Here is a 21,170-nt window from a genome sequence, read left to right as displayed (position 1 = left end):
TACACAATTTTATTGCTTAAAGCCCAAAAAATAAAAAAAAAGTTTATGTCATTTGACGCTTAAGGAAATCAAGGTTACCTTGATTTTAGGTAATAAAGTTCAAGGCATAAAATTTACCTAACAATTTCTTTTAAGCGACAATAGCCTTGAACTTATGACCTAAACTATCAGTTTTTTTAAGACGAAAGTAAATGTAATATCAGACTTTAATTTTTGTAGGTTTTAAAAACAATTTTTATTTACAATTTTTACAGAAACGAGTAAAGATTACGGCTAATTGACATATAAATATGAATGAACTAAGTAAGAGGTAGTTTATTCAACAATAAGTGATCAACAAAATTCCAGCCAGATAATCGCCAGCTAATTGCATAGTTTCGACTTCCTTTCCATAGATCTCCCATCTTGAGTCGCCTGAAATGGCAATCCGCTCCTGACATGGCGACTAGCAAAAAAAAGACAGGGGCAAACGGAGAACGAGAAAATCTAAATGGAAACGGCAACTGCCAAAAACCGGTAGTGGATATTCGCTATATATGACTAACCCCCGAACCACTGCCACTGATAAGGGCAGTCATGCGGCAGAGCGAGCGAGATGACAGTAACACTACTCGTGAAGCAGCCACGAGTCGAGGCGGGACAACAGGCTGTCTGCAGGGGGGCGTGGCCTGGGTCGAGCGGTTGAATGTGGTCTGAAAGAAATCGGGTTCGGGCCAGTAATCAGTCACGACTTGGTAAGCGCGCAGGCAGCACGTCGTCGTCGTCATCGTCATCGTCATCACCATCGGGTGTCGTGTTTGCAGTTCGATAAAGATAATACCAAACCATCGTCGAACGTCGCGTAATATTCCCGAGAAGCAGAAATATTGCAAGAACTGTGCGGGTGCGGCAAAGTGAAGTGAAGTTAGTGATATACCGGTTACACCGAGGCTGCGAGAAAGTGCGGTTCCGGCTGGACAATATGATGGACGTAAGCAGCATGTACGGCAACCACCCGCACCACCACCACCCACATGCCAATGCCTACGACGGCTATAGCACCACTGCCGCGGCCACTGCCAATGCCAGCGGCTACTTTGCCCCGCAGCAACACCAGCACCACCTGCAGCAGCAGCAGCAGCAACAGCAACATCAGCATCTGCAGCAGCAACACCAGCAGCATCTCAGCTACAATGGTTATGAGAGCAGCTCGCCTGGCAACTACTATCCCCAGCAGCAGGCGCAGCTGACACCGCCGCCCACCGGCAGCCACCAGGTGGTGCAGCAACAGCAGCAACAGCAACAGGCGCAGGCACAGCAGCAACAGCTCTATCCGCACTCGCATCTATTTAGCCCAAGTGCGGCGGAGTACGGCATTACCACGAGCACGGGGGCCACGGGAAATCCGGGCACTCCACTCCACCCCAGCAGCCACTCGCCGGCGGATTCCTACTACGAGAGCGACTCCGTGCACTCGTACTACGCCACCGCCGCCGTGGCCACAGTGGCTCCACCCAGCAACAGCTCGCCGGTGACCGCCGCCAATGCAAGTGGCAGCGGCAACACCCAGCAGCAGCAGCAGCAACAAGCAGCAATCATCAGTTCCGAGAACGGAATGATGTACACCAACCTGGACTGCATGTATCCGACGACCCAGGCTCAGGCTGCGGTGCACGGGTATGCCGGTCAGATCGAGGAGAAGTACGCTGCCGTGCTGCATGCCAGCTATGCGCCCGGTCTGGTACTGGAGGAGCAGGACCCCATGATGCAGCAGGCCACGCAGTCGCAGATGTGGCACCACCAGCAACATCTGGCGGGGGGCTACGCCCTGGACGCCATGGACTCGCTGGGAATGCACGCGCATATGCATCACGGCCTGGCACACGGACACCTGGCCAACTTGGCCAGCAACTCGCACCAGCAACACCCACAGCTCCAGCAGCAACAGCAGCAGCAGCAGGCCCAGCAGCAGCAGCAACACCCGCAGAACCAATCGCCAGCGGCACAGCAGCAGCAACACCAGATCTCCGTGTCGCCCAACGGCGGATTGGGTCGCCAGCAACGCGGAGGAGTGATCTCCCCCGGCAGCTCCACTTCCTCCTCCACCGCCTCCGCCTCGAATGGCGCGCATCCTGCGAGCACACAATCAAAATCGCCAAATCATTCCAGCAGCATTCCCACCTACAAGTGGATGCAGCTCAAGAGGAATGTACCCAAGCCTCAAGGTAAGTGAAAGCTAAGAATTAAAGTCTTTAAGTCATTACTTTTAACATCAAGAAACGAACTAGGTTTAAAATTGTTAAGACTTTTTAATACCTAATCGATCTATGATTACGGTACATGTTAGACAAAACTGTTCCTTTTTTCCTTTAAATTATTTAAGGCCTGTTAATCACAAAACTATAATGTTTCGCAAGAATCGTGCTTAAAGATTCACGAAAATTACGTTTCTTAGAAGCTGTAAAACTATTTAGAAAACAAACCAATTGTTGTTTTTAATAACCTATGGTATATTTCTATTTACTTTTATAACACAAGGTTTAAACACGATTACGCCGATTTTCTGTAAGTCGAACTTGAGCTGTAAACGACAAGTGGTCTTACAAAATTTTTCGAGAAAAAGAATTTTGAATATGATGTAAAAGTTAATTAGCTTTTATATTCTTAACGAGCGACCCAAAGCACCCAAGTACTGGCTCCAATGCAAAGATTTTAATTTGGAAGAGAAAATTGTTATAAGTAAAAACATTCACAAATTATAGTTAAACGAAAAAAAGGGATTTATAATATAATAATTAACTTGGTAATAAATTGCGCAGGTGTTATTTGCCGTAGGGCTAAGCACCCAAACATAGATATCAGATTAAACAACAATTGATTTTTATGTTTTTACAATTTTCATTTACTTTGCCTAAATTTATATTTAAAGTTTTGACCGCCGTTAAAAATAAGAAACTAATAGTTTTTAGCTTAGTTTGGCTATTTAATCTAAATTAATTTATTATTATTATTAAAACATGAGCGCTACGTTTGACATAAAATTGTTTCAAAAGGTGATTTAAAAAAATATTTTAAAGTAACGTGTTTTTTTTTTAAATTTTTTTGTAAGACTTACGACCGGGACTCATTATGCAAAGCAAATGGCATTTCAAAACCACATATTTCGCTAATTGCCGCATTTCAGCTTTTCACCTGCCGGACTGTAAAAATAGTGTCAACTCAAATGGTCCGCTCAATAGATCACATAAAGCTTAAGGAATATATTAAGCTAATCAGACAGCAATTATGCAAACAAATAAACATTCTCTCCTATACGTACAAAAGATTCTTTTTTAAGAATGATCATACAAAAGAAAACCAAGTAAATTTAAAAAAATTATCAAACGATGACTTTCGAAACTGATTGACAGGCCAAGATACAAGAATCAGTCAACCAGTGAAACAAGAATAAGACGAATATGAACGGAGAAAAAGATTGAACAATAAGAACAGAAACACAAGTTAAATAAAGAATGTAAATAGTTTCTAAAAATAAAATATCCACAATATTTTTATGAACAATTAGCACTGAAGAAAACTTAGCAAATTTAAAGCCACTTGATGCGTCAGACGAAATGTCAAGACAGACGTCCAACCGAGGGCATGTCTCCTAAAAATAAGAATGTCTCTTCAAATGCCAAAGATTTCGCCCACCTCGCCCCTCCGTTCTACAGCCCCCGGCTACAGAATCTCGATTCTCCCCGATCTCCACGCCCCACCTCACCTTTCATAATTTTCGTCGTTCTCTTGGACTCTCCTTTTGGCATATTTCTGCATATTTCAGATAATTTTGTCAATGCCTGTGCAGTCAGTCAGGTTGTCACTTGTCACTTTGCCGACTGGAGTTTTGTATCTCGGAATTAGCCAGCTAAGAAAATGTATTTGCTTTGATAAAAAAAAATATATTCAAAAACGCACGATAAATAAAATGTTGACTATCCAAATGAAGCAGCTGCCACTGAAAAACGAGTATTTTTACTGATATTTCATGAGTTGCAAAATGTTCGAGAGTAAGCTTTTAATTGCTCTTTAAAGAGTTTGAGGTCAACCAAACAATAAATAATTACTGATACTGAATGTTTCAGGCTCACCCTGAGTTTAACATAAATGTTAGAGCAGAGTAGAGAAAAATAAGGCCTAATTGTAAGCTCCTAAAACTTTCTTTAAGTCGTTTTATATAATAACTTTTATTTATTTATTTAAAATTTGGAGGACTAATTTTATTAAGTACTTTGTTTCAGTTTATTTGATTGAGGCTTATAAACTGACTAAAGACCACAAAAGATATTGTCAAAATAATGTTTATTTATTTACATTATTGTCGCTTGTAAAATTAAATTATGTTCTTCAAAATTTATTGTCAATCCTGCAGGGATTAACTTTACAGGTATAACACAGGATTTTGCTACCCACTTTTCAATATTCCACCCCTCCATTCTCAAAACCTGTTGACCAATTTCAGTTGGTTTCTGGGCCTCTTGGTAATGCACTTAACCTGTTCGTGATTTGAGTTGCACAACTGACGCTGATCGCTGATATCGGAGTATCGAGCGTCGGACCACTTACAGTTCAAACGTTAATCCCTTGGCTACACCAATAATCATACAAATATTTGCTTATTAATGCTGAAAAGTGTCATTTACATGCATCGTTTTCAATTAAACGACGCCACAGAGACCCGGGTCGAAGCAACAGCAACCGATCTGAGATCCCAGATCGCCGATCCGAGATCCCCACGCGCCGCGCCCAAAACCCAACCAATTCGAGACCCAAATACGATCCCAAAAGACCCTCGAATGACGCGTGCAAGTGGAACCAGGCGCTAAGATGGGGAGCTGGGCGGGGCAGAAAGATGTCGATTGCACAGGGAAAAAATTAATTCTTTTATGATTAATTGTTTACTATTTTTTTTTTTGTAAATAACTTTATACTGTCATCTTTTCAGCCTATTTTCTGGCTTACTATTAACCAAAACGGCTCTTTATAATATTGAATGCGTTTGGGATAAGTAGTATTGCAATTACATCTCGCAAGACCTTGCCTGCCTTTGGTTTGGCTTAGAATCCCTCCATCTTTGACTAAAAATAAAATTCAAATCAATAGAACTCTACGTAAAATATATATTTTATAAACATGGCGTATGACTAAATATTACCACGTTTAATTATCAATAAGAAAATCTCAAGAAAAACCTAAAATCATTTCTGGAACATTTACTGTACAATATTTAATTTAAACATTCAGAAAGAAGCGAGTTGGAACATTGTATTTTCTCGATGTGCTGCAGGGACGACCGCCAGTCAAACAAACAATTAAAGCGTGCAGCCAGCGGTCGGGAGATGCAGCTCGAATCCAGAATGAAACTGGCTGCCAGGGGCGGGGGGATAAATTGGGGGGCAGGGGCTACTCCTCGGCATGCCGAACTGGAACTGGAAGTCAAGTTGGCTGTCAGAAAAAATGATTATTTAAATAAGAGTCTCTCGTTTGAGCCTCACTGCAACCGAACTGTCACTGAGCAATGATCTGCTGCCTCGTGGCTCCCCTGGAATCCCTGGGTGCTGCATCTTGGATCTGGGATGTTGGATACTGAACACTGAATACTGAACACTGAATACTGGATGCCGGGAGATGCTGCTCGCTGTGAGCTCCGCGCACATGCTTGGGTCCATCTGTCATGTCATCCATTTTCAGGCAGGGAAACAGCATAATCAGCAATCATGGTTATAAATGGTAGCATTCGACATATTGGCATTCACGCACAAACGCAGACGCGTACACCGACTGGATGTACGCTGACCAGTCTTCGATTCAAAGAGTTCTCTAATGTGTTAATCAGCATTTTTCAGTAACCAGACCACATTCGCCAGTTGGAGTAGAAAGGAAAAAGGAGCTCGCTTGCATTAAGATTAATGGACATTTTTACAGGGATTTGTCACTGACTAGGAATTGGTTTAAGACACACAAGCACACACATAAAACTTTCTACTTTTTCACTAACCAATATCAATCAATGTGCAAAATCTCGAAAATACTTTTGACAAGATTATGATGACACCTAGATAAAACTAAAATTAGCTAAGGCTGAACAAAATAAGCCAAGCGAGGAAACGAAAAACTTATCCATCATTCAAATGTCAGGGTTAAAGTATTTAGAACTTTTAGGAACTCAACGTTTGCGTACGAATTATGCGAGATTGGAATGGAAATCGTTTAAAATATTCATTCTTTGTTTTTAAAACAGTTTTAATATCTATTGAAAATAATCTGCACCAAATTGTTTAAATGAGGGTTAGGCTCTTTTATTTTTTTCTCTTTATCTCTAACAAATCTATCCCTTGTTAGCACCCAGCTAAAGTTTTTACGACCTGATATAGTGATAATTTTGTTTACTTTTATTAGCCTTTTGGTTGAGGCCCTCACTTAATTGAAAAGTTCCCATCGAGGCGGACCAGCCTTGTTGTGGTTGAACAGTTTAATTAATGCCTGGCAACTGGAAGTTCGCTGCTGTTTCTGTTTCTGTTCGTGTTTTATTGTTTTTTAAACGATCTACCACTTTGTTCGGGAATTTCGCCCACTCCCCCGACAGGCGGGTGGGAATTTCCACACGCAAAGCTAGTGCTCAGAAAATATGAAATATGAAAATAGCTGACAAAAGTGAAGGAAACTCGAATTAACATAAATGTTGGTGGAAAAACGAAACAACAGAAAACTTTTGGCCAAAAAGGTTGCAAAAGGTGTTAGTTCTATGGGCCACTGCAGGTTCGGGTCATTGGAGTGGGTCCTTCTCTTGGGTATTCAACATTTATTTGATGTGATGTTTTGATATTTCTTAACACCAACACGCGACGCGACCCGAAGAGCAACGAATGTGCCACAATGAAAACGAAATGAATTAATTACGTGCATTTCAAAACAAAAATTGGTAATATATATAAGCCAGAGCGCGGCAAGCGAGAACCCCGAAACACAAACCCTTGGACAAAAAATGAGGCAGACTATTTAAATATTGTGGATAGAAAAGTGACCACCAGGAATGCGAGATAACATCAAACGCTTGTCCAAGCCCAGCCGAACCGAACTGAACCAAGCCGAACAGAACTGAGAGCTCAACCGGGAGCCCCGCCCGCCTGTCTGTCACCGACATCGTCATCGTCACTGGCTCTGCCTCTGGCTGTGGCTCTGCCTGTGACTGGGGTCCGTCACAGAGGCTAGTTAGCCCGCTGGCCTAGAGATCGCAGCGTGAGCGTACTGGAATCCAAATCAAACGAAGTCACCTCGCGTCGAGGTATTAACTTCGTGACGATCGCACCTTTAATACCCAAAATTTCTATTATCAAAAAAATTCACATATTTTGCGAAAGCAATTACAACATCTCTACGATTGTCTAGTTTATTACCTATGTAAAAAAATTTACAAAATCTGGTATTGGGATCTCAGTGGACCTTTAAAATAAAATCTCCCTAAGAGGCAATTTTGTTTTAAAAAAAATTCATTTCTCGGTCTCAGATACAGCAATTTTCTTCTTATTTTAAAAACAGACCATACTCTTTTCCCTACTTTATCACGGTTCCATCTCTAACTAGGGTATTTCATGAACCTCCTTCAACCTCAACCGAAAAAAACCAAACCGGGGCCAAAAAAATGTGTGGCATGTGTCGTGACAAATTTTGTTCGCTGGCGCGCGCTGAGTTAACATTTTTGAAAGCGTATTATTAAATTTCTTTACCCTCCACACACCTCCATCGGGGTTAAGGGGTCCAAGGGAAACCGCAGAACCCAAAGTAGCCTAGTCTTGGCCTTTGACTTTTATTCGGCCGATCAACGAATCGATTTGTTAGGTGATAAGCCCCGAGCAGTACTTACAATAATTACCACTTAAGTGGGATAGGAAAGGGTCAGCAATCTTGGAGCCCAATCCCTATCGCACTCCAAATTACCTCTGCCGCTAACCGAACTCCGTCTGCACTGCCTCAGTGACATTTACACACCTAAAATGTCAGTTTTCATAAAGTTTGACTCGATTCCACGCGAGTTTCTGGAGACAACATGAGAAGCACATTAGTCCAGTCCGTGTGACAGCCAAAGGGGATTGGAAAGGAAAAAGCCGGGAGAGCTGCTCCCAAATTTAAAGGAAACAGAACGAACTACGAGTTACCCGGTACAAATTAACAGATGAAATAGTATATCTTTTATTTAAACCCCAAAAGTAATTATTTTCATTAGAAACAAAAAAGCAGAATAGGCTTAGGCATTTTTTCATAACTTAAATAAATCAGTTGGATGATTTTTACTACAACGTACTCTTTTTTGATAAGCTAACATATGTGGCTTATAACTTTTTCATATTATTAAAAGTAAGTAATTACAACAATTATTAACATTCCTTAGCAAGCAACTTAGAACTCCAAACATACGGAAGAAAATTTTAAATAGTTTTAAAGTGTTTAAAAAAAGCTCCGAATTTTTTTCCTACATCTATTTGCCCAAGCTCATCATACCCTTGAGTTCTCGCAAGCAAAGAAAAATACCGAGCAAAACCGAATTCACTTTTCGGAAATGTGTGGCTACCCAACCACCGCTGCATTAAAGGATATGGCTTCAGGGGTGCGCTTTCTCGATGTCCTTCCTTGCGCTGTGTTATGTAATATTAAGCACAAATATACACACTGTGATGTGGGTATCTGCGTGGAGTTGTTTGCCTTGAACGGACATTTGGTGCAAACAGTGCGCCAAAAGCGGAGGATACGGATATCTTATCTGCTGTTTGCATTCGGTTGGCGTTGGCCCAAGGTTCTCTCCATATCCATGGCGCCCCGTATTCCGTTTCCTTCGGCGTCGTTTCGCTGGCCGCCTTAATACTTTTCAAGTGTATAATTTAGTAAATTATATAAGTATCGCGTTACGTGGCCTGACACAAGCCCAAACACACTCACGCCCCCTTCACGTCGATATCAACGATAAATGTGGCTCAATATCGTTTGGCTTTGCCTTTTGTTTTCCCTCCATTTCGCTTGCAAAATTGCACAATGTCATCATAGTCTTTCGACTTTCCAGATAACTTTTGTTTCCCCCCGGTTTCTGCACTGATAGGGTTATCAAAACCTAGCTAATTGATTGTGATTTATTTGCGGCTTTGGGAAGTTCTGGGGTTCACGTCTGTCCTTTCCAAACTAAACGTTATTTTTAAGTTGATTGTACTAAAAATAAATTTCTAATGAAGTGGTTTCTCTAGAATGTATGGATGGATTAGCGTGTGTTGAATAGTGTGCGAAATAGTAATCACTGTCCAATAAAATATTTTAAAATGTGTATTAATTAATTCTCTGCAACGGCTGAATATCTCAATAAGATCAGAAGTTAGAATTAAGCAATAGAAACACTTAACAAAAGGCGGAAATTCCGCTCAAATTCAAGTACCCTATTATTTTGGGAGAAAAACCCCATTCCACTCAAATGGAGTTTCGTTGTAAGCGGCGGCAGTAAACAAAATACTTTGCGACCTAATGAATCATTTGACGAGACAAACAGTAGTCGGCCAACAATTTAAGCTGTTCCCCAACTGATTTGCGCCCAAAAAAAAAAACGGCCAAAACAATGAGACAAATGGTTCGGGCAATGAAAACTTTTGCTCTGCGGTGCGCTTTGAATGGTTGGTAAAAAAGCTCGAGCATTTAGCAATTGATCTGCGAATCAAAGGGACCGCCCTGAGCCCCTGAGCTCTACAATTGTCTCGATTTCTCAGGTTGCCGGTGTGCGAAGGTGATTTCATTCCCAAAATTCTCTTCGTACCCTCGAACAGTAGATAAAATGGTAAACGAAAGCTGTCAATTTGAAGTCCCATTGTCGATTTCGATTATTGTTTCCAATTTTACTGCTCTCGCTTTGGATTTCGTTCAATTCGACGATAGCAGGGCACATTAGAAAAGGTGTCCACCACTACCACTCCCAGCCGATCCAACTGATCCACCCGATCCGTCCCACCTCCCCGGAGATAACAACAATGGACAGCGGCAATGGGCGGCTTTAAAGTGGACATTCTAGTGGCCAAAAGGGTATTAGCCATTAATGCTTGAACTTCAACTTGGCCGGCGACACGCGCAGCTCTGATTTGATTTATTTCATTTTCATTTCGGCCGCCAGCGAGGCCAACTGATGGATGTATCCTATCTATCTTTAGGCCCGGCCACTAGGGACAGAAGGGTGGTATTATGGCATTAGCTGTACGAGCCCATACTGGCTTAGTTTAGATTGAAACGATTTGATTCGATGGTGATTGAGAGTTGATGGGAAGTAAATTAGAGCAGTTAAGTGCGGGTTTTGTTAAAATCGTTGATTGTTTTAATATTAAAAAAGTAAAGATTTAACTATAAATGTGTGCACTTCTCTGAAACATTCTTAATTAAAGCAATAAGTCGCTCTCTGACGAATATAAATATTTTTTTTATTAAAATCAATTATTCGTAGAAAAACCACTATAAGCATTTTATAACTTTTCTTTCCTCAGATCAAAAATGATCTAAAATAAAGCGCTGCTCGATTAAATAGAGGACTTTGAACCACATGATTCATGATTTTATACCCAAGTAACTCCTAAGCCTCGTAACACTTGTGTATGACAGTCCAAATCCAAGGACAAGCAAAAAATGAGCCTCGAATATAAACAACAAAATTAAAATCTCAATTTTGTAAGAACAGCTAAGCAAAAAATACACAGAGTATTGAAAAAATGATTTATTATATAGAAATTATCTCATGTAAACAAGTCAAGCCAGTTGCCAGTTTAGCTAATGCCACTTGTCTCAGGCGAGGCCCCATAAACGCCCAGCACCCAACACCCCTTCACAGCAGTCAGTAGAATTTTGTTAATTTGTCTAATGAAAATTTCATATACTTTTTGTGGGAAGCTCGGGAAAATCCAAAGTAAACCTGAGGCCTATGAGCCGACACGCAGATATAGATATACGGGTAGCATTGAAGGCGACAGTCTGAGGCTCGGCGTCTTGTCTGCACGAATTTCCACGGCAGGCACGAAGATTGATGATGACATTAGCATCATTGTCGAAAAATATTTCTTTTAAAGCCAGCCAAAGGACCAAAAGCAGCAACCTTTTTGCTTGCCATCCACTTGAGAGGCAGAATGTTTTGAAATTTGTTTCGTTGACATTTTAATTTGCAAATACTTGGTGTGTGCGAATACAGACATGGCAGTATGTGTGTGTGAACGAATGAAGCATTAATTGAATTAAATCATCAAAAACTGGATCACGGGACGGGGGCCATAGGTTCTGGGCTGGGATGGGGAAGGGCCATGTCAAGTGGAGCCACTCAAAGTGTTGACTGTCAGCCACACGCACTCCCAATAGGAGTATATAAAAATATATATTTATCTCTGAGCTGCTATGTGTGCCAGCCCACATTTATTTTTTTTTTTTGGCATTTGGCAGCCATTTTTATTTGAGTATTTTTTCCTTCCTTCTTTTTCTTAGACCCTATCGAACACCCTTATTTCAACAGCTCTTCAGCAAATGTCCGTAAGCGTATATACTTCGAACTTATGTACGAATACAAAAGGGAAACTATGAACATCCACACATCTGCACATGTGTGCGTGCATTTTCGTTTGGTGATCCGTCATCTTGTCAGAATGTATTATTCGAATTAAGATTTTACTTTTTTTTTGCTGCTGCCATTGAATTGAATTAACACAAGACCGAAAGAGCAGCTGTAACTCACACAAATGAAAATGAAAAACCAACCCCCTTCCATTTTCACCCACCCCCTGGAAACAGTAACCTCACTTACTCACGTTTATTTATAAGTGCAAATCAAAGCACTTTAGCCTAAGTTTAAAAATAAATATCCACTAACCATTTAGCTGTTAGTCGGAAATATGGAGTTGTCAATGCTTTTGGTTGTGGAATAAGAAAGCCACTTGAGCCAATTATCGCCAAAGCTGAGAGAGATAATCTACCTAATAATTGTCAAACTCAACTAAATTTCCTTAACACCTTTTAAAGTATTATCAATGCAAACCTAATGAGAGCTTGAATAGCTGCCAGAGAATTGCCACTTTATAAACTTAAACGGTCTATGATAATATGTATGTATGTTTTTCAAATCAAATAATATTTAACCAAATAAAAACTCTAGTTACTTTAAAATGATATTAAAAGGGCGTTAGACTTAATAAATAAATAAATTATAAGTGAATTGCTCGTATATTTCCGGAAAAGTTCCTTAACTTGATATTAAAATATTGTAATGAATCAAAAAGCTGTTAAAATCTATTGACAAGGTCTTGGAATTTGTTAAAAAGGTTAACCACTTCCTTAAGATACTACTTAACTGTGTGTTGGAACTAAGTCCCCATTTAAAATAATAACAACCAACTCACAATAACTTCTGTACAACATGCTTAATTTAATTTTCTCCCCCGAAAACACTTCATGTCGCTATGTTGGGCAATTTCTTATCGCCAAAAAAATATGTAGTACAAACAACGTCGACAATTTTGATTTTCGGTCCTATCAGATGGCTACCGGAATTCGTAAAGCGTAATCTATAGAATAGAAAATAAAAGTAAAATAAACAGAAAACAGTAGCCAAAACGTTGCTATTAAGATAACACAAATATATGCATTCGAGTATCTGTGTAAATATTTAAATCGAGTTTGGTGTTGTGATGTGTTGTGTTGTGTTGTGTTGTGTGTGACGGCGACATAATTTTCCGAAAGGTAAACAATCCGATTGGAAAACAGACACACGAACAGCTCAAACATATCGAAGATGTTTGATAAGGAAAACTGAAAACTTCTTCCGGGGAGACAGTAGAGCAGACAGTTAACAAGATTAAGAAACGGGCGCCAGTTGAGACATCTACCCATAACCGATAGAAGGTTAATATCTGACTCAGTCAGGCAGCAAGTTCGGTTTCTTTTTTGGGACTTCTTTCAAAACTTTGAGCCCTTTGTCGAACAATTTCCATGTGTGTTAGACATCGTGACTAATAAGCCGCGGGACGTCTGCTATGCCCATACAAAACTTTCAATTAAGCTGGAAAACTTCAGCTCACCTTTGTGCCAGAGCGTTGGATACTTTTTGGGGAACGATGATATGTAGATACAATTATGAGAATTCGGTTTTTGTGCATTTCACGATTCGTGTTTGAAATGTAGATACCAAGATACGACTGCATCATCGCATGACATGGGGAAAAAGTCACGGGTTGACAGGCGGCCAATAAAACTGACAGAATGAATGGACATGGCTCGTGGATTTTCGACGGGATTATGCCAGTTTAGTCAAGTCAGAGTCCGAGTCTGGGTCCGAGGGTCCGATTGTCCGGACTTGATACTCGGGAATGCCAAGAGTGTTGACTGTGCCTAATTAGCTGGGTCAACCCTCCCCCGAAAAGGGTTTCGGCTGAGATTGCCAACTCAATTAGTGCCGACTGACCTCTGGCCGGTGGAATTGAACATCTGTCCCGTTCAAAGCAAATAATACAGCCTCTGGTGATTGCAAAATATTATGGTCTATATGGGCACTTCGGGCTCCTTCCGATTGGGAGCAATAAATTACGCGCAGGTGATCAATCACATCGTCACCAAAGCCACCGATCGTCAGCATATTTTGGTCAGCTTTCTGTGCACTTTTATGGCCCCAGATTAGGGGCACCAGAATCGGTTCTCGAAAGTTTCGCCACATGACGTTGATGTTGATGTTGTGTTTAATCAACAATTAAAACAATTTACTTTTAATTGAAATATAATTTTCTATTTGCACTCGAATTAAATATTATTATCAATTGAGCCGCCGGCCAGACGGCGTTCCAAGCACTCCGGTCTCTGTTTCCCGGTCTCCGGTCTCCGTTCTCCAGTCTACGGCCTCAGGCCCACTTAATCGCCCCAAAACGGACCCCATGTAATGCCACCCGGGCTCACAGAGTGTGTGTGCGTGTGTGCGAGTGGGGGATCTCCGTAAAGTGGCAGTGGCGCCTGCATAATAGAAATGATAATATCATTATATCATATCAAAATGGCCGTTCCCCAGCGGATGACTCACGGCCTCAGGGAACTGTACTTGAATGGTAGTATTCAAGGACGGCGAGTAGTCTATTGCAATTCAAATGTAATGGGTAATGAATATTTTAGACAAAAGAAGTATTGTTTTGATAAACTAACAAAAAAGTTCATTTCTCTATATAGCTTTGGTATAGAAAAACAGAAAAAATACCATTTTCCTTTTAATAGTTGTCTTAGAAATTTATTTTTAATTATTCAAATTAAACTTGACCTGATTATGTCGTTTAATTGTCTGATAAATATATAGCATGAAACAATTTATAATATTCTGTTCCAGCTTAGTAATCTTTGCATAACATTCAAGGACTTTGTTGTGACGAAACATTTGTATACTTTAAAATTGTTAAGTTCTTTAAATTCTTTTACAATCCATCAATACCTCTTTACATATTCAAGTAAAGTTTTCGAACAATTTTTAAAATTTCTTTAAGAAAGTAAAAAGGTCATCTCCTTGCCTTACCCAAAAACAAAAAACCAAACATATAACAAGTATTAAATATGTATTACATGAGTACGAAAAGGTGAAATATTCAAGTTGTTAAAGCCTAGATTGTTCTTAACATATGTTATGTGAAATTTTTTCAAATGTCTTCCCATCATAAAAGCCTTCTTTGACCAGTCTAGGACAATCACAGTTGATTCTTCTTCGGATTTCAATCAACTTTTCACATGAGAAGTGTGTGATGTACGGGAAGATACGCAAGAGTCAACAATCGTTTGACTGGGTTAAACCTGCAGTTGTAATTACCGCTATTTGAGATGTTATCAAATTACATTGACTCTGTGTGGCGCCCCTAGCTGTTGCACTTAGCCCCCTCCGCCGCCTCCCTGATCATCCACCCCCCCGGTAAATTCTGCAGCAGCGACTCTCGTTGTTTACATTGATTGTCAACAGTGTCACTTAAGCGCCATGGTGCCAGCCCACTGTCCCACACACCCCCTTTGGGATGGCCTTCAGCTGGGAGGGGGTGGCAGCTCTGTTGGCCGCGGAGTTTCCCTACTTTCCACCGCTTCGCTCCGTACCGCCCCGCCTCGTACCGTCCGCCCCTTTCCTCATCGAACCCGGCATTCGGAGCAGTGAAGTGGAAGCGATCCCCCGATAATGCTCTCTAAAACTAATATTACAAAGCAGATATCGTTTGGCGCCGGACAAAAGCGACAGTGCCGCCAACTGGCCGCGACATGTTTGACAACCCGAGCGACACCAAAAGCGACCGATGCAGCCGTGCCACTAACTGAGGCCGCACCGTGCCACAGTGAAACCAACAGTGAAACACTTAACAATGGACAAATTTTTATATTTTATAAAAAGAAAATAGGACGCCTTTTTACAATTTTAATTGGAATATCTGAAACATTTTTCAGCAAATGTACAAGAAATAAATAAAATACAAATTTTTAAATTTTTGTACCTTTTACTAATAAACATAATTGTATTATTTAAACAATCATGCAAAAAAAAGTTAAGCTTATTCATCTTGTGATCATATATATTCTGTATGCTTTCATTTTTAACAAGGAAATATTAATATACCAAAACTAATAAAAACTAAGATGATTTTATGATAATAGATTAACATATGTTACGTTTAAAGTGCTCACCAAATATAACAAAATATACACGACCCTAGTTTTTACTAAAAATATAACTATTAGTGATTAGTCCACAAGCTTAAAATAAAATATTGATTTAATTTAAGATTAGAGCTATAGAAAAAATAAACTCACGCGTTAGCGTTATATTTTTATTCATTCGCAAGATGTTATCAACAAAATGAAATTATGGCCAATTCCGATACCACTGTTCAACGATTGGCGGCAGTATATTGATAGCCCAACCGGAATGCAGTAAACTCTCAACTGTCACAGTTGCTGCTGCTGCTGCTGCTACTGCTACCGTGAATGTTAATGTGAAGGTGGTTGTGACTGTGACTGTGACTGCGAATGGCGGCGCAACTGCCGCCGCGTTTGCTTAGTTTTGTTTGCCTGTTTGCGGGAAAATTCAAATGTAGCCCAAGCCACTCGGCGCGGTAATCCTGGGGCTTGTTTTCTTAGACATTCCTGTGTGCATTACGATAGGAGCCCGTTTCCAGCCCGACTTGGCACTTATCGATCGATCCGCGCAAACAGTTCCCAAAGCACCGAAAGGTGCGCGCCAGCTACCGTGCGGATATTTCGACTGGATGCCAATTTGGGTATCGGTAGCACTTAGAGAGCAGTCATAAATTCATCACTCATTCGGCTCTGTAAAACTTATTTATTGCCCGTGGCTTCTGGTTTGATTTATTGCACTCGCAGCGACCAATTGCCTAAAAAACTGTTAAACCAACTCGATAACTAAACGGGATCGGCAGTTCATATTAATATTGCCACCGATCGGCACCTTTTAACTTCATCGCCGTCATCATCGAGCAGTTATGAGGAAACTCTTAAGATTCGTTTGTGATGGTCGCATAATGCTTATTAATTGATTTATGCTGTAGAAATGTTATTTAAGATTTATGATTGTGTTAAATGGCTTTTTATGAGCTTTCAGGGCCAGCGATTTATACACCCTACTACTGGTGGCTCCATAAATTTAATGTTGATAAAAAGCAAACCAAACTTTATTTTATAAGATCATTTTTTTATTTAATCAATTTCTTGGAACATATACTATTTGACACCTGTAAATTCTGCAATTATCCGCTTTCCCAACTCAATGCGTCTTAAAGGAATTTCCGCTTTAACAATCAGTCGCAAATCCCAGACAAGCCCACAAATATTATAAATCCTGAACCTCCCACAAAACAAAGTGAGAGTTAAAATCGTTACCAGAGGATACGAGTTAGAGATACGAATGCCCGCTGTCAGGATATTCCCAATATTTTCAAACAAACCTATTGAGCACATTAAATCCTTCTATGGAAAGGCAAACGGCCAAAAGGAAATATTTTCATCATCGTCGGCTTTAGCCACGGGGCGCATGTCAAATTATGAATAAAATGCAAAATCACGCAAACAAGCCAAAAGTCAAATGGAAACGAGAGAGTTTGGGGAAGAGGGTAGGACGAGTCGGCGAGGGTCGAAACTCTCACAATGATTAGCTGCGACAGCTAAAGATCAACGTTAAGGGATCGCCGGCCTCACCTGAACCTCACTCCCTTGGCCTGCCACGAAACCACAACAAAGGTAGACAGAGAAACCAATGTTACACTGAGGAAATCCCTTACTGTATTTAAAATATTCGAAAACTTTCCATATTTTTTTTTTTTTATTTTATTAAATTTTTAAGTATATATATAAATATATGAATATAATATTAATAAATAAATAAAAATAAAAATCATGTTCTATTTAAGGAAACTATTAGCGAAAATATACAAAAGATTAAAGTCAATCCTACAAGAAACATACAAAAATTGAGAAAAATATTCATGTACAAAACTAGAAGGCGTTTCTATAAGTATGTATGTATAATTATTTAAAAAAAGATTTTGCTTGTTGGGACAGTCAGTTTTTTTTTTAACTTGAACAAAAACACATTCTCGAGAGCAAAATCGTTAATTTCAAAATTAAAAAAGTTTTTCTATAGTTTTCTTCCCATTTTTCAACATTTTTTTTCACAATCGGACAGAGCCAGATTATAGCTTCTAAAGGGAAATATTGATTATATTTTAACTCCCTCATTTCGATAATCAGGGCCCTATAACAACTTAAGAGCTTTTTTTAACATTATTTAAAAATCGGCTATGATATTTTTATGCAAATTTCGCCCAGTGTTTCTCACAACCCTCTTTCTATATCTTGCAGCATCGAAACTACCTGCCAGCGGGATTGCCAGCATACACGACTACCAGATGAATGGGCAGCTGGACATGTGCCGTGGTGGCGGGGGCGCGGGCAGCGGCGTGGTGAGCGGTCCTGTGGGCGTGGGGGAAACGGATCCGGATCCGCTGGGATCGGAGGCGTCCTGGCCGTGCAGAACTCCCTGATGATGGCCAACAATGCGACGGCGGGCAGTGCCCATCCCAACGGCATGGGCGTGGGCCTGGGCAACGGGTCCGGATCCGGACTGAGCAGCTGCAGCCTCTCCAGCAACACCAACAACTCCGGCCGGACGAACTTCACCAACAAGCAGCTGACCGAACTGGAAAAGGAGTTCCACTTCAATCGCTACTTGACGCGGGCGCGGCGCATCGAAATCGCCAACACGCTGCAGCTAAACGAAACTCAGGTGAGAAGTCAAGTTTAACCAAGAAATTCAAAAGTATAATTAAGAAGGTTTTTTTTTCGTATCAGAACTTAAATTGACCTGTCTAGATATAAAATAGAATTATACATTCCTCATGCTCTTACATTATAAAATTTTTCTTTGAACAAAAAAAATTTAAACACAAGAACTTTTTTTTAAAATGAATAAATACTTAAAAAACAAAATGACCTAAATAATTTCAAAGAACATAAATTTTAGGCTAAAAAAATCTAATAATTTTATATAATTTTGCCATGTTATATATAACTGATCTTTTCTTATTATACCCTTGTAGAGTTTTTGTTAAACTAGGCATATTTAAACATTAATATTTTAACAGCTCATATGTCCGATTTTGCTAACCTCTTGTTCCCCATTTTTTCTTGCAGGTCAAGATCTGGTTTCAGAACCGTCGCATGAAACAGAAGAAGCGGGTGAAGGAGGGTCTCATTCCGGCGGACATCCTGACGCAACACTCGGCGCCCGTGATCAGCGAGAAGCCGCCGCAGCAGCAGCAACAACAACAACAACAACCGCCAGAGTTGCAGATGAAACCGCAGGGCAGCGATCTGGGCGGGAATGATCTGAGCTCGGGAGCAACTGCAGCACCATCAGCCACTTTATCACTAACAGCACCTACAAGCAAGCAGAGTTGAACACCTTTCTTCGTTGTAGCTGTAGTTGTAGTTGTTTTTGTTATGCTATTGTTGTTGCCGCCAAAATATTGACGCATTTCGTTGTGATAAATTAATAGAAAATGCACAAAAGATCAGAAAATCAGAAATAATCAACTAAATAAGGAAATACAATAATTAAAAAAAAATACTATGTCATACACGTAGCAAATTAAAATTGTAAATCCATACGAAACCGTAATCAAACGCTAGGAACTTGTGGAATCGAGGTGCCATATTCATCTAGGGGCTGTAAATACTTAAACTAACATTTCGCATTGCCGCAGCTGTAGTTTATTGGACTAGCATAAGCAAAACTCAGGGTTATATGAACAATTTAAAATACTTAAACGCACGCAGAGCAATTGACAAAAGAAGAATACAAACAGAATCAAAATGAAAATCCAAAACTAACATATTTAAATCTATTCCAGAACTACACCATTTGTAAGACCCCTCCCCATTCCCGCCACCACAAACTCGTCTGTAGTATTATTAGCTAAGTTTTAGGATGCCCCCAAGTTCTTCGTTTTGTGCTAGAAAGTAATCGGTAAAACAATTTTGATGTACGTCTGTATATTTAATCTAGTCCTAATTGTAATATAATTATAACTGTACAACACATTTATGAATAAACAATAAACAAACACCGATTGCAAATTGTTAATAAACCGTGTGGACAACTTATTTCGAGCGCGGGCATTACAATTATATCTCTGACGAATTGTGGACGTTTTTATTTTAGGTAATCGCCGATTTCCAAGTACACCGATAAGCAAAGTAACATTCGACTGGACTGGGGAATTCTGCCTGAAAGGGCAGCCACCAAAAACTGCCTTCAAACCATATAGTGTCTAGGATATCTTGATTAATTGGAAAACTAGACCCGTGGTCAAAATACCATATGCAAATCTATCATTGTGCGAACAGGCCTGACTTGAGGATTACAGTTTCATATGCATATCACATGTTGCGAAATATTTAGTTTTCTGGGATTTATTGAATTTATACATTTTGCTTTTGATAAATTGAATAATGTTAACGACAAGAAAATGAACCAGGAAATTCATCAAACCCCTTTGAGCAAAGCAGTTTTGCATATGGCTGATAGATAGGATTTTAAGACCACATTATAGATTGCAAAAAAAAAAAAAAAAACAAAAATATAAAACGAAATTATTTGGTTTTGTTGGTAGGAAATGATTCACTCTTTGATTAAAATAGTTGAAATCTATAAAGCGGAACTCAATAGGAGTTGGTTCTTCATTTCTTCTTTAAAGTGATAACTAAAATATTAAAAAAGAAAAACTACAAATCTATTTAAATCTAGCTTTGGGGCAAAGTCTATTATTATATGAAAGTTGCGCATTACAATACACAAAATTTTTAATAAACCTTTAGATAAACGGGAAACCGTTATGGAAACAAATAACAAATTTGTTAAACATTTTTCTAAGCACCTTTTATTAAAAAATTAAATTTATGAGAGAATGGAAAATAACTTATAACTATAGTTATAGTTCTATAGAACTTAGAACTTATATATAATAAAAAAGCAAAGTTTGCATGCAAATTTGAATTTAAAATCTTAAATAATGAATACCAATCAGTGAATTTGTATATGAAAGAAATTTAAAAAATGTTGATTTGTCAAACAAAAAAGATTTTCCAAAAATTAATTTTTTTCTGTATCTGTTTTAAATTGCAATCTTTTTTCCAAATTTTAGAAAATGCAAAAAAACATTTCAACAAATGTTAAAAAAAGCTTTATTGATTTTAGAAAACAAACGGACTACAATAAGGAGTCACGCTTTATATAAATGTTGCTTACAATCCACAAATATGTTTTTGAATCTCTACAAAATGTAGATAAATATGTAGAATAATGTGGAAAGAAAACTGGGATGTAAGTGAAAAAGGCGAACAAAGGGTAATTTCTTATTTTTTAATGTTAAGCATTAATAAAAATATTATTTTAATTCCTGTCTATTTTTTATTATTCCTGTTTATTTTATTAAATATTTTTTTAAGGCATTGCGGGTATATAGTGTATAATCAAATTTAAAATTAACACAAACAATGAAAACTTGTTAAAAATTACCCACCCTAAAATGTTTTTTTTTCATATTTATAAAATATTTGGTTACAATTCTGATAGTTTT

General features: G+C 39.2%; 1 protein-coding gene across 1 annotated transcript; it reads left to right on the top strand.

Moving 5' to 3' along the window:
* The first annotated feature begins 710 nt into the window (after window positions 1–710).
* Window positions 711–19,675, top strand: LOC108148332 (homeotic protein labial). Its single transcript, XM_017275329.2, is given in 4 exon segments — window positions 711–2,204; window positions 17,893–18,020; window positions 18,023–18,316; window positions 18,724–19,675. Coding segments are annotated over 4 exon segments (1,932 nt in total). The 5' UTR covers window positions 711–961; the 3' UTR covers window positions 18,991–19,675.
* The last annotated feature ends 1,495 nt before the right edge of the window (window positions 19,676–21,170 follow it).

Source organism: Drosophila elegans, unplaced genomic scaffold (genome assembly GCF_018152505.1).
Source record: "Drosophila elegans isolate 14027-0461.03 unplaced genomic scaffold, ASM1815250v1 contig_476, whole genome shotgun sequence".
NCBI lineage: Eukaryota > Metazoa > Arthropoda > Insecta > Diptera > Drosophilidae > Drosophila > Drosophila elegans.
This window is presented reverse-complemented; position numbering and strand designations above follow the sequence as displayed.